This window comes from Manduca sexta, unplaced genomic scaffold (assembly GCF_014839805.1).
Source record: "Manduca sexta isolate Smith_Timp_Sample1 unplaced genomic scaffold, JHU_Msex_v1.0 HiC_scaffold_93, whole genome shotgun sequence".
In the NCBI taxonomy this organism is placed as follows: Eukaryota; Metazoa; Arthropoda; class Insecta; order Lepidoptera; family Sphingidae; genus Manduca; species Manduca sexta.
The window spans coordinates 11085-23829 of NW_023595772.1; the positions used below are offsets into that span (position 1 = coordinate 11085).

The following is a 12745-nucleotide window of genomic DNA, read 5'->3' on the forward strand; positions in this document are numbered from 1 at the left end:
TATTTATTTGCGGTGGCAACATGTTTATTGAAATGTCGGATAGAAAAGTGAGGTTATGTTGATCTTTATTTAGTTTTTTGGTTATGAAATTTCAGTAAAGAATAGATAATAAATAGGATCATTTGAAGGTCCCTAAATTAGGAAACACAATTATTAAGGTGAGAATACGAGTTACGATTTTAATATTAAAATTAACTTCATGATTTCATGAACATTTTATAGAAATAAATGTTTGTTTTATTTGTAGATGAATCTTATAAGGAGAGGGTTTTCTCTGCTTTCCATCGGAATTAGAGCGCAATGTACACAGTTTACAGGTAACATATATATTTATATTGATTCATTGCCATGATATAAGAGGCAGCGATTTTGTTTTTATAAATAGGAAATTGCATTTGAATTTGAGCCTTCTAATTCATCTTATCAAGGAAAAATATAGTAAAGACAGTTACTTTTATCACTTTATGTACAAGAAAATTTTCTTAGGAGACTTTCCATCATTATGAAGATGATAAAATCTGTGTTAACAAATTTGAAAAAAAAATAGCAAGAAAAAGGGCCTTTACCCAAAGTAGAAATGTTTATCAATCGCTCCTGCTGTTGCTTGTCAAAAGACTATGGGACCATTATATTAAGGTTTGTGTACATTTAAAGTCATAAATTGTAAAAATAACTTTCTCGGTAGGTACATTTTTTAGAAACTGCTACTCGCAATTTTTCACTAATAAATTTTGTATTCAGAATCCACTTATCTTCATAAAATATAGAAACACCCAGCAATTGAAAAATCAACACACTATGTGCTCAAATCTGCTTTTATAGTATTTATATATATTCGGGAAACAAACAGAACAATATTAACTAAATATAAACAAAGACTAAATATCACACATTCCAGCAAAGCTTCCACAAGAAGATAGCACATGTTAAGCTAGAAAGTGAACAAGCACTGGTACAAAAACAATTAAAGTTATAAAACAATATTAAAAAAATAATAATTAACAATAACATCCGTAATATTACATAATATAATTAAGACAAATTTACCTTATGCCAGAGAATATTTAACCTACGAGCCAGATTTCAATAACGCTATAAGTAATTTGTTAAATTTATTACATGATATAATGAATATGTCAAAATCACAGAATTTATCGTTGTAGTTATCACTTACTCAACTAATAATGGCATTACCACCATAATTCATACAAATTAAAGAGCGGTATGTAATTTAAGACTTGTTATATACATGAAATGGTGTAGCTCTAACTCAGGTGAGAAAAATGTGACTTAGGAGTCTTAATTGATAGCTAACTAACTTTTAAACCTTACATTGATTCAGTAATTAGAAAGACAGCATAGTTAATTGGTATTTTGGACGCTTCTGTGTACCTACTACTACTGGTGGTAGGTTTCTCATATGTGAAAGTCCAAGTCGGTAGGTACCACTGCAATGTCTATTTCTGCCACCAAGCAACAGTGTGAAGACACAGTTGTGTTCTGGTTTGAATGAAAATGTAACAAGTGTAACTACTGGACATAATAAGACTTACATCTCATGTCTCAGCATGGTGAGCGCTGTGAAATATCAAACAATACTTTGTAATTCATGGTATTGGATGGTGTTTGGTGTATAATATAGATATTTCAAACTCTTCTATATAAAATCCAAGCAGAAATGTAAAAATAATTTGCTTAAGCATTAAAAATTAAAATCAACTATTACAATTACAATCACTTTGTTTAAGCCACACCAACATTCTTTTTATTAATTTCTTTAAACATATTTCCTCTTTTTTAAAGAATCCTATTTATTAAAGATAATTTTAGTGTGATAATTTTGAGACTAAACTTGCAACCTTTACTTTGTCAGTCTGCGTCATTTTCTCTAAAATATAGATAGATATTTGCATTTAAGTAAACTAATTCAGAACTTTATTTTCAAATACAAGGTATCTAGATTATAATTTATTTTCTCTAGATATTGTAGCTGTCATATAGTTGAACATATAAATTCATGATAATCTCATTCGAATATTATTATTAGAATCAAATATCGATATTACAAAATTTGCGAAACTTTATTATTTATATAGGAAATGCAATAACTGCAAATGTATAAAACAAATCGACATCTGCAGTAGACAGCTGCGAAGATTATTTCACAGTATACTAGTCTTTACTGGAGTAAGTTTAGAGGTGATGTTAGTGTATCGAGGCAGTGGGCGACAGTGGTCAACAATAATATTTGTTTGCGAGATTATTGTGTCGCGCGCCTGTCATTTTGCACGAACCCTTCCGCGTGGACGGGGATTATATCCTCTGGGATTTGGTACAGTTAGCAAAAAAAATTACCTACATACATTTTTGGGTTATTATTTTTGTGGCGTGCTAAAATAATACATAGGTTCATATAATTTGCCTCTATAGCGACAGTGACTGTGTTAAACGATGGATATGTTTTGGTCCGAGGTTTACTTGTGTTATACCTACTCAATGTTTTTTTCTGTTTATATACTCAGTTTTAAGTTATTTAAATAGAATCCTAACAATAACTCAAGTACAAAATATTATAAATGCGAATGTTTGTAAAAATAAATTGAATATTTGTTAAAAGTAAATGCAACAACCGTTCGACGGACTTGGATGAAATTTGTCACACGGATAGACTATTTCCTAGATTTGCATATAGGCTACTTTTTTATCCCGGCTTCCGCTGAAAATATCTCTATTTTTAATCGGGATTTTTAAGTACTGATACTATATAAACGCTCTACTTATCTAATAATTATCTTAATAGCAACTATACCAATTTCAACACATTTTTCTGCAAACCGTACTAAATATATGGATATAAAGGGGTTATAATGAGTCAGCACGTCCCCAAACTGACCGCAGCGAAATGGTCAATCGTAATCCGCAACATGCCACCATTCATTCACACGTTCGCATTGTCGCCCATGACTTGAGATTTCCATCGCAGATTGCATTCTATATCTGCTTTTGTATATTTCTTGGTATGTTAGCTCTTACAAATTGTGCTTTTGATGGGTTAATATCGAGATATAATAGGCAAAATAATGGACTCATTGAGAACAGTGGTTCTGGGTTCGTTTGGAAAAGGCAATAGAATTGGGATTTGTATTGAATTAAAAAGAAATGGTATGCACGTGGATTGCGTGGAATTGAAATTTCGATTCACGACAGAAATGTAAAGAACATATTTACCACAATTTTTGGTAACCTAAGTAGCAGACCTGGATTTGTAAATAGGCTATATAGGCCGCGGCCTATGGGCGGCAGCCTCTTAGGGGCGGCAGATTTCAGAGGACGCTCACGCGATTTAATTAATCATTCGTTTATTCAACTTTAATGCCTTCCATAAAACAAACAAAGGGAAAATTATTAAGTATTTTAGAAACCTACATACATACATAAACCTATCTACATGGGACGGTGGATATAAAGTGGCCTACATTCTTTAAAATATATAAATATGAATCCCTATTTCCCTTGGTCACGTCATCACGCGTGAACGGCTGGACTGATTTCATATTTTTTTTTGTTGTGTTTGTTATAATCAGGAGAAGGTTCTTATGAAAGAAAAAATCAAAAAAATTGCGCGGAAAATTAGAAAATTTTAGAAAACTATTAACTTTATATAACTGTCAATTGTTCGAAATGACTGTCAGCGATTGACAGAAAGCGCGCTCCAGAGTCATAGTTAAGACGGGATAACGTCTGTCGGGTCAACTAGTAAAAAAATATAAAGCCGGCACTACTGAGTAGTCATTTAAAATCCGACCTAACTCAGGAAAACTTAGTCCCACGTCATTGTATAGTGTAATATTTAGGCAGCCCCTTAACCGCAACATTTGTACGCACATTGTCCGCATTTCGCTATCATTCAAAGAATATTTGTCTTTAAGCTTAAGAGAATAGCAAAGAAATCCCGTTATGAATAAGGATTAAACACTTTAGACACAGTTTGGGGCTTTTTTTCCGATCAACAAACTGTGTCACCACACACTTGTCAGTGCAAATAAATGGTCAGTGGGATAAACGTGGGACGTGAAGAAATTGTACTTTCTCATGGAGTCGATCAATTGATGATAGATGCAGTTAGGTTTGTTCAACATGTCATAATTTATGTAGTATAGTATTCTATTCAGTTTGGCAATTCGAATATAGTTTTACTGTTCAGTGCCGAGCAATGTTTAATCTCGTTGAGGAGAATCATCTATACATATAAAACGAAATTTGAGCACAAAACAATATGTCAACTATCTTAGCTTTAATTAGTGTACTGTAGCCGTAACTATAACCATAAACAATGTTTAATTCTTTATTAGAAGTGATTTATTTTCAGAAACAATTCCTGGTACATACTCTTATTTTTAATATTACAATTGGTTTATATACTGAGCAACAAGCATCAAAAACTAAAATTCTTTAATAAATATTGGAATTGGAATTACAATACAGAAATATGTGAACAAATCATAATCCTTCCCAGAAAGTTATGAATTTTCGCATCACAATTAACAATGAAGTCTTTCACTGCGTAACATTGGGATTAGCGTGTGTAATCTATTTGCAGTAACTGGACTAGGATACGAACAGTGCTGTGACAATTGCGAATAACTATTATGTCATACAATGCAGTAGTGATGGGTGTGTAAGGTGTGAATGAGATCGAAGCCGTCGAATACGCGCTCGGCTTTTCGTCAAACTGAATTAAAATTACTGCTCGAACTCTTGCACTTATATAAAATTTTTATTAGAAGCCATTTAGATACCCTTATCCTAGAGTTTATTAGAAAATATTGTTTAAGTAAAAAAGTATTAATATATAGGAACACACGCATGCTCTGGATACATTCACTAGATAGCACTATTACTGCGTATCTTTTTAATACTATGCGATCAACATTTAACCGTTGTTATGACTCTCTGGTTTTCTTTGCATATCATCGAAACTATACCGAAACAGGACATCCCTATCACCACTGATAGAGTTAAACCATTGAAAAGTATTACACAAATATGATTTATGTTTCGCAGAACGCTGTGCAAATGCGAGCTGGTCCCGCGGGCCCTCGCGTTTTTTGCAAAAGTCACTGTCACAAAAGAATATATTTTGTGTCCGTGTGTCCGTCATCTGCGGACAATGCCCACTATTAGCGGATTATAATCCGCAAAAAGAGCAGGTACTGTGAACACTGTCTTGCTAGACGGCCAAGGGATAAGCGACGGCGAGTCGCATAAGAGATTATCATATTATAAGTAGTGTTATCATAAATATTGCAAAGATTATGGTAATGCTGTCTAGCCAAAGTGTCTAAGCGTCGGCAAAATGCATCCATGGGTATGTAATTATGAGAATTGGTATCGGTGTGTCTATATTACGTAGTGTAAATAAGAGTACTAATTTTCCGGATTATTTATATCCTTCGTAATTTATTCTGCTAGGGTATTACGTACTACTTTTGTAAAAAATCTTTCTATCTACTAACTTTAAAAAGAGATTTTCATCTTTAGTTACTTTAGTTACTGGTCCTATGCGGGTTAATTATATTTTAGAGTAATTCGCCTTGTGTCCAGCTAGATGCGCCACATGCAAGATAACTAACAAAGATGTATTATGTAAAGCTCCAAACAATATATTAAAATTAGAAAAGAAATTATAGTACGGAAATGAAATACATAATATAATTAAACATATGTGGGAAAAAGTTAGACTGAGCTCCATTATACCTGATGATTTGACGGTTGGTCAATGAACCCAAAGGAAATACGAAATTTAAATAATGATCTCCTACGCTATCTCTTACTCGGGACACCACACAACCGGTTGCATTAGCAGATGCAAGGCTGTCACAATCGTCATACCCGGCGATTATCCCGAGCAGTGGTCGCACCACTCTACGTGACCACGTCCACTGTGCAGCGTACTTGTTATTCCACAGCAGATATTCATAACTTCACTTCTTGGAAGTTATATTTGGAGAAATTAATTGTATTGGGATGGAAGGAATGTTTGCTTAGCTTCTATTTCTAACTACCACATTTAATAATAGTGTTTATGAAATAACAGATAAAGTGCAATTTGAACTAGTACTTTTGATTTTGATTCATTACTTATCCGTTATGAAATGTTTTATAGAAGGTAATGTTATTTTTATCGAATATAAACATAAAAAATGCTAGCAAAACTGTGTTCTAAATTACGATTCAAAAGGAGATCAGTGAAGATTGAGAAATTAGCTGGACTTCCAGCAGTCTTACATACCATGTTAGACCCAAAAATTATTCACATACGTCCGTTCATTTCAAATAAACGCTATTTCTAGAAAAGAATTGCTCAGTTAATATTTACCTTTCCACCTTCCGCCTGGTATGTATTCAAAAGACTACAAGTATAAAATGCATTGATTTCGATACATAACTGTCGAAATATATTCTACAAATTATAATTACAGTTATTTTTAATCGAACTTAGTTCAAGAATCCTGAGAATTAAGAAGCAACCTTTCATAAGAATGGTCACACGGTATTCACATCCAACCTCGTTATTGTTAAAAAAAATCAAAATCGAGTGAGCCACAGTTACGGCCCAATACTTACCACATAATGCATTAAATAAAATTGCAAACCCGTCTTAATACCTGACAGTTATTGCAAAAAATCAAGTAACGTGTCAATACTGCGCTCTTGTTAGATGGTAGTATGTGAAACAAATTTTGCCACCCTTTCGGCCGATACAAGTGACACAATCGCGGCAATTGTGTGGGACACGCCTTTGTGTACCGGGCTTTTGTACATCTTTATTATATTTTCCTATCATATTTGTGATCTATCTTCTGATGCATCTGTAATATGTTTTAAATAATGTAATGTATATTCACTGTTATGTTTGACAAAATTCTTGATATTTTTAAATTATTTATTATATTACTGAGTCAACTAAATACTTAATAGATGTGTATTATCAATTTGCGCGTCAATTTTATAAGCATTTATAACTTCGTTCTCAATAAAAACAGACGACCTCATTTTGCGAATATTGTATTATACGTAAACATTTAAATTAATAATTTCTTATGTTTACGCAAATGTTAGACAACGAAATAAATAATTTTGCGGATTTTATGGTGATTTTAAAGTTATAATCTTCTACCGAAGTTTCAAAGACTGCAGCCTTCGCGGTCACGGTGCGGCTCGTGAAAAAGACCTAAGGAAATTATAATATAAAATCCGCAAAATAGTTTTAATTCACCATTTAAATTTTTTATATTTTTTATTTAAAACAAACACTAATGACCACTTATCGCCATATGCCACAGATATAGGTTTCACGCACTACCATCGACAACTCAGTCATAAGCAAATATATGCATAGTATAGCAAGCATACTAAAATATTGTAACATATAGCGACGCCACCACACAATCAGATAACAGTGTAACTGTGTACCATACCTCTCGACCCGTCACGCCTTCCAATAGATATGTATCATAATGTGTCATACAAAAAGTTGTTCTTTTAGATCTGTCCATAATCCACGCTTGACAATGTCGGTTGTCACCTGCCGGGAGCTTAGGACCACTAACGGTACGGGCACGAGACAGTTAGATAGAAGGGTTTTGCAAACAGTAATGTGAGAATTTTGATTGGACTTTCATATCGAGGTTTTAAATGGTGCAAAAAATGGTGCTTTAGCCTGAATATTGAACAGTATACTGGTGGTAGATCTCTTATATGTATGGCCTGGGTAGGTACCACCACAACGTCTACTTCTGCCGCCAAGCACCAGTGGAAAGTCACTGATATGTTCCGGTTTGCCAGTAACTACTGAACATAATAAGACTTAACATCTCATGTCTCAGGATGGCGAGCGCAGTGGAATACCAAACAATACTTTGTAATTCAAGGTGTTGGATGGTGTTTCTACTGTTTATGGGCGGCCGTCAGGCGGATGGCAAGCTTGTCTCGTCATTAAAAGCAATAAAAAAGAATCTGCTCATAAATACAATCTCTGACCATAGCACATTACTACTACAATTTTGCACCACTTTTTTATCAACTACTATAGTCCTGGTCGAATTTCACACATGCTATAAACCAGGGGTGGCCAACCGGTCGATCGCGACAACAAGTCCAGTCGATCGTGGCAAGGCAAAAATATAAACACGTAGAACAGACCGCGCAATATACCTAATCACTAACTGCTGCACGCATCGTCTTATATCATTTTTTAATCAAAATAATAATAAATTGTGTACTGAACTATGTTGTTTCATTTAAGATTTCAAGATGTATGTAGCTTGGTAGATCGCACAGAGTATCATCAGTGAAAAGTAGATCTTGGGTCTTACCAAGTTGGCCACCTGCTATAAACTTTATCAGCTACATCATGGGTGTCTTTCATAAATAATATTAGCCTTCCAATAATTCAAAACTGTACTAATTTCCAGCGATACCACAGTTGCCAGCTCGTACGCCAGTCGCACCACTTCCATCCCTCCCAGCTTCTCCCACGGGGTTGGTCGCGAGGGCGATGGCGTCGCTAGCTCAGATGCACCGCAGCGGACCTCACATCAAGAAGAGAAGTCTAGAAATCCGCTCAACGGCAACCCTTTCGCTAAGGTATTTTAGAGTAAATGACACGTGCTCTAGTTGTGAGTGGGTGCAATAGAGTGTGCGAGGTTAAATAAAAGTAAAGTCAACGTAAGAAAAAAAACATAAATAGCATGATAAAACCAATAACATATTTAAATAAACTAGAATATAAATGGGTTTAGTGTCACCGGACTATATTCTCAGTGTAATTCTGATACAAAAAACTTACGATTTAAAACTATGACTTTTGTATTCTGTTTAAACTTTCGTTACTTCTTTAATATATCTTGAAACGTTTAAATATTAAATTAACAACCCTTTGATTTTAAGTATTCTGTTCTACAACCTTAAATAAAATAATTGGTTATACAATTCCAGGGTGTAGTATTAAAAACATTAATAAAAAAACCAAAGAAGCCTAACTCGGCGAACCGTAAGTGTGTGCTGGTGCGGCTCTCAACGGTAAGGAGATGGTGGCGTACGTGCCGGGCATCGGACACAACCTGCAGGAACACAACATAGTACTCGTCAGGGTTGGGAGGTGAGCTTGCGCTTTTCATGGTAGCTTCTTTGAATTTCCGAGTTTTTTTAGTCTCGGACGACAGAGACTTCACTGGATTTCCGAGTATTTTTAGTCTCTGACGACAGTGACTTCACTGGATGTCCGAGTATTTTTAGTGTCGGACGACAGTGACTTCAATGGATTTCCGAGTATTTTTAGTGTCGGACGACAGTGACTTCAATGAATTTCCGAGTTTTTTTAATCTCTGACGACAGTGACTTCACTGGATTTCCGAGTTTTTTTAGTCTCGGACGACAGAGACTTCACTGGATTTCAGTATTTTTAGTCTCTGACGACAGTGACTTCACTGGATTTCCGAGTTTTTAGTCTCGGACGACAGAGACTTCACTGGATTTCGAGTATTTTTAGTGTCGGACGACAGTGACTTCAATGAATTTCCGAGTTTTTTTAGTCTCTGACGACAGTGACTTCACTGGCTTTCCGAGTTTTTTTAGTCTCGGACGACAGAGACTTCACTGGATTTCCGAGTATTTTTAGTGTCGGACGACAGTGACTTCAATAGATTTCCAAGTTTTTTTAGTCTCGGACGACAGAGACTTCACTGGACTTCCAAGTATTTTTAGTCTCGGACGACAGAGACTTCACTGGATTTCCGAGTATTTTTAGTGTCGGACGACAGTGACTTCAATAGATTTCCAAGTTTTTTTAGTCTCGGACGACAGAGACTTCACTGGACTTCCAAGTATTTTTAGTCTCGGACGACAGAGACTTCACTGGATTTCCGAGTATTTTTAGTGTCGGACGACAGTGACTTCAATAGATTTCCAAGTTTTTTTAGTCTCGGACGACAGAGACTTCACTGGACTTCAAGTATTTTTAGTCTCGGACGACAGTGACTTCACTGGATTCAGAGTATTTTTAGTCTCTGACGACAATGACTGCAGAGGATTTTCGAGTTTTTTTAGATGATTACCCCTTGGCGGTCGCCATCCGGGCAGATATAAAGTATATCCTACCACCACACGATGGGAAGTGCAATGCAATCCCAGCCCCAATGATCCTTCCGATCGACGGAAGGCGTGGCTAGACTAATGTAAATTGGTGTTCCTGTACGTATACTAGCAAAACCCGAAGCGCGACTCGTCAGAGCGAGCTGTTGCCGATTTTCCAACATGACTATTGACATTTATCCTTAAGGTAGTAAATACATTTCATAGACATTGCCTTTTCACTGGTTAATATATAATATAATAATATCAGCCCTGTATTATATACTTGCCCACTGCTGAGCACGGGCCTCCTCTACTACTGAGAGGGATTAGGTTAGTCCACCACGCTGGCCCAGCACGGATTGGTAGACTTCACACACCTCCAAAATTCCTAAAGAGAATTTCTCAGCGATGTTTTCCTTCACTATTAAAGCAAGCGATAATTCATAAAGAATACACATATAATTTTAGAAAAGTCAGAGATGTGTGCCCTTGGGTTTTGAACCTGCGGACATTCGTCTCGGCAGTCCGTTCCACACCCAACTAGGTTTTCTCCGCTTTTCACTGATCGATTGCCAAGAATCGTAATTTATATCTTCTTCTTCTATATATATAAAATGAATTGCTGTTCGTTAGTCTCGCTAAAACTCGAGAACGGCTGAACGGATTTATCTTATCTTGGTCTTGAATTATTCGTGGAGGTCTAGGGAAGGTTTAAAAGGTGAGAAAATTCGAATAATTGCCGGGAAAATCCTCAAAACAGCATTTTTCTATTTCCCATACAAACGTTTTCTAACTAATACGTAGAGTCAATTTGTAATTTATTACCGCTGCATAAAGTTCAAATTCGCGTGCGCGTTGGAGGATCTAATATCGCGTTCTGAAACTCAACAAAAGTGAAAGTGAATCGCGAACGCGACAAAATTGCATAGTCTCAAAATACATAGTACATAAATAGTGGTCGGCTTCGAGAAACTCAATTTTAGCTAACTTCAGTTGTTAATATAATATATAACTCAAAGGTGACTGACAGTGATATATCAAGGAACAGCCCAAACCATTGGACGGATCGGGCTAAGACTTTACATGCATAAAGCTACTATGACGTAGGCATCCCGTAAGAAAGGATTTTGATAAATTCTACCCTTAAGGGGATAAAATAGGGGATGAAAGTTTGTATAAATGTTCTTAGATTTTCGACTGATTGAACAGAAATTATAGATTGGGGATAAAATTAGTTTGAACCTATAAGTACCGGGAAAATATGTAGCAAGACTTTTATCAAACAGTGGAATTTTATCCTGGAAAACACCTTCACGCGGGCGAAGCCGCGAGCAAAAGCTAGTCTAATAATAAAATGTACACGGGTGAAAAAGGCTCCACCAACCAAGGCAGGAATGTTAATTCCTGCCTACCCTTAGAAGCGTAAATACGTGACCTCACGTGGTGTGTTCCCGTTCCAGGTTGAAGGATTGTCCCGGAGTGAAGCTGAAGTGTGTGCGCGGCAAGTTCGACCTGCCGCATGTCATCAAAGCAGAAAGTCTAGCGTCATTGTTAAACTACGGTTAGTGAATATATTAGTTTAAGTATCTACGTGTTTTATTTAACCTGAGGAGGTAAACGAAACCTGCCGGAAGTCATCTGCGCATTGATTAATGTATTATATTAAATATAATAATTTGACTCTTGTGATAAATGTCAGTTTGACATCTGTGACGTAACAGCCACCGGAACGAATGCGTCGGCGCATAAAACGCGCGCTTCACACCATCATAGACGATATGCGCCATAAACAATGTAATTAATCATAGATTTACATTCTGTAAACGGTGTTATTCTCATAATAAGATTGTGAATACGGGTACCTAATATAATGTTGGTATTATGACTTCAGTATTAGAATAATTATGACATGTTAGATACCTATTTTCAATACTAAATGTCGAGTAATAAAAATGTATATGTTAAGAGTGTTCCACAAAAGCATCACATCGCGGGTACCTGTGACCGAATGTTTACTCGAGCCCACTTGAAACTATGATTGCGTCATCTGTTTACACTTCACATTCTTTGGCTTTTTGTTGTCTTAGGACTTGAGTGTTGTATGTCACTTATAAAAAAAACAAAACACTCTTCTACCCGTTTTTTTAGAATTGCCATCATTTATTACTAAAAACAAATGATTAATTGAGGTCAAAAGTTTCAAATGGTTAGAAGTTATAATCAGTTATATTATAAGTATATAAATGTTGAATATAGAAAAAAACAAGTACAAAAGTAACCTTTACTTTTATTGCGTGTATTTATGGCATGAACCCCGACGCGAATTGTTCCTATTTGGGGCGGTGTTGTATTGTGCAAGCCACACCTCATGGCACGAGCCATTATATACCAACCTTTTGTATGGACTACATAGTACAAATTGCTTTGCTCTTTATAAATAAATTGGAACTTAATTCGAGATTTTTATGGTTTCTGTTCGGTTGTCGTATTTTTTAAGTACGGCAAAGTTAACTCTGCCTGAGATAATATTTTGTAGTACAAGTATTATGTCGACTAGCAGGGGAGGATTCTCGATGGTTGCAATAATTTGCTGGCCTTGCTTTGCCCT

General features: G+C 35.7%; 1 protein-coding gene across 1 annotated transcript; it reads left to right on the forward strand.

Annotated features, from left to right (window-relative positions):
• On the forward strand, positions 1–11723 carry LOC119193699 (40S ribosomal protein S12, mitochondrial-like). Its single transcript, XM_037447326.1, is given in 7 exon segments — positions 1–158; positions 248–317; positions 8478–8606; positions 8609–8649; positions 9001–9076; positions 9079–9163; positions 11598–11723. Coding segments are annotated over 6 exon segments (507 nt in total). The 5' UTR covers positions 1–158; the 3' UTR covers positions 11704–11723.
• The last annotated feature ends 1022 nt before the right edge of the window (positions 11724–12745 follow it).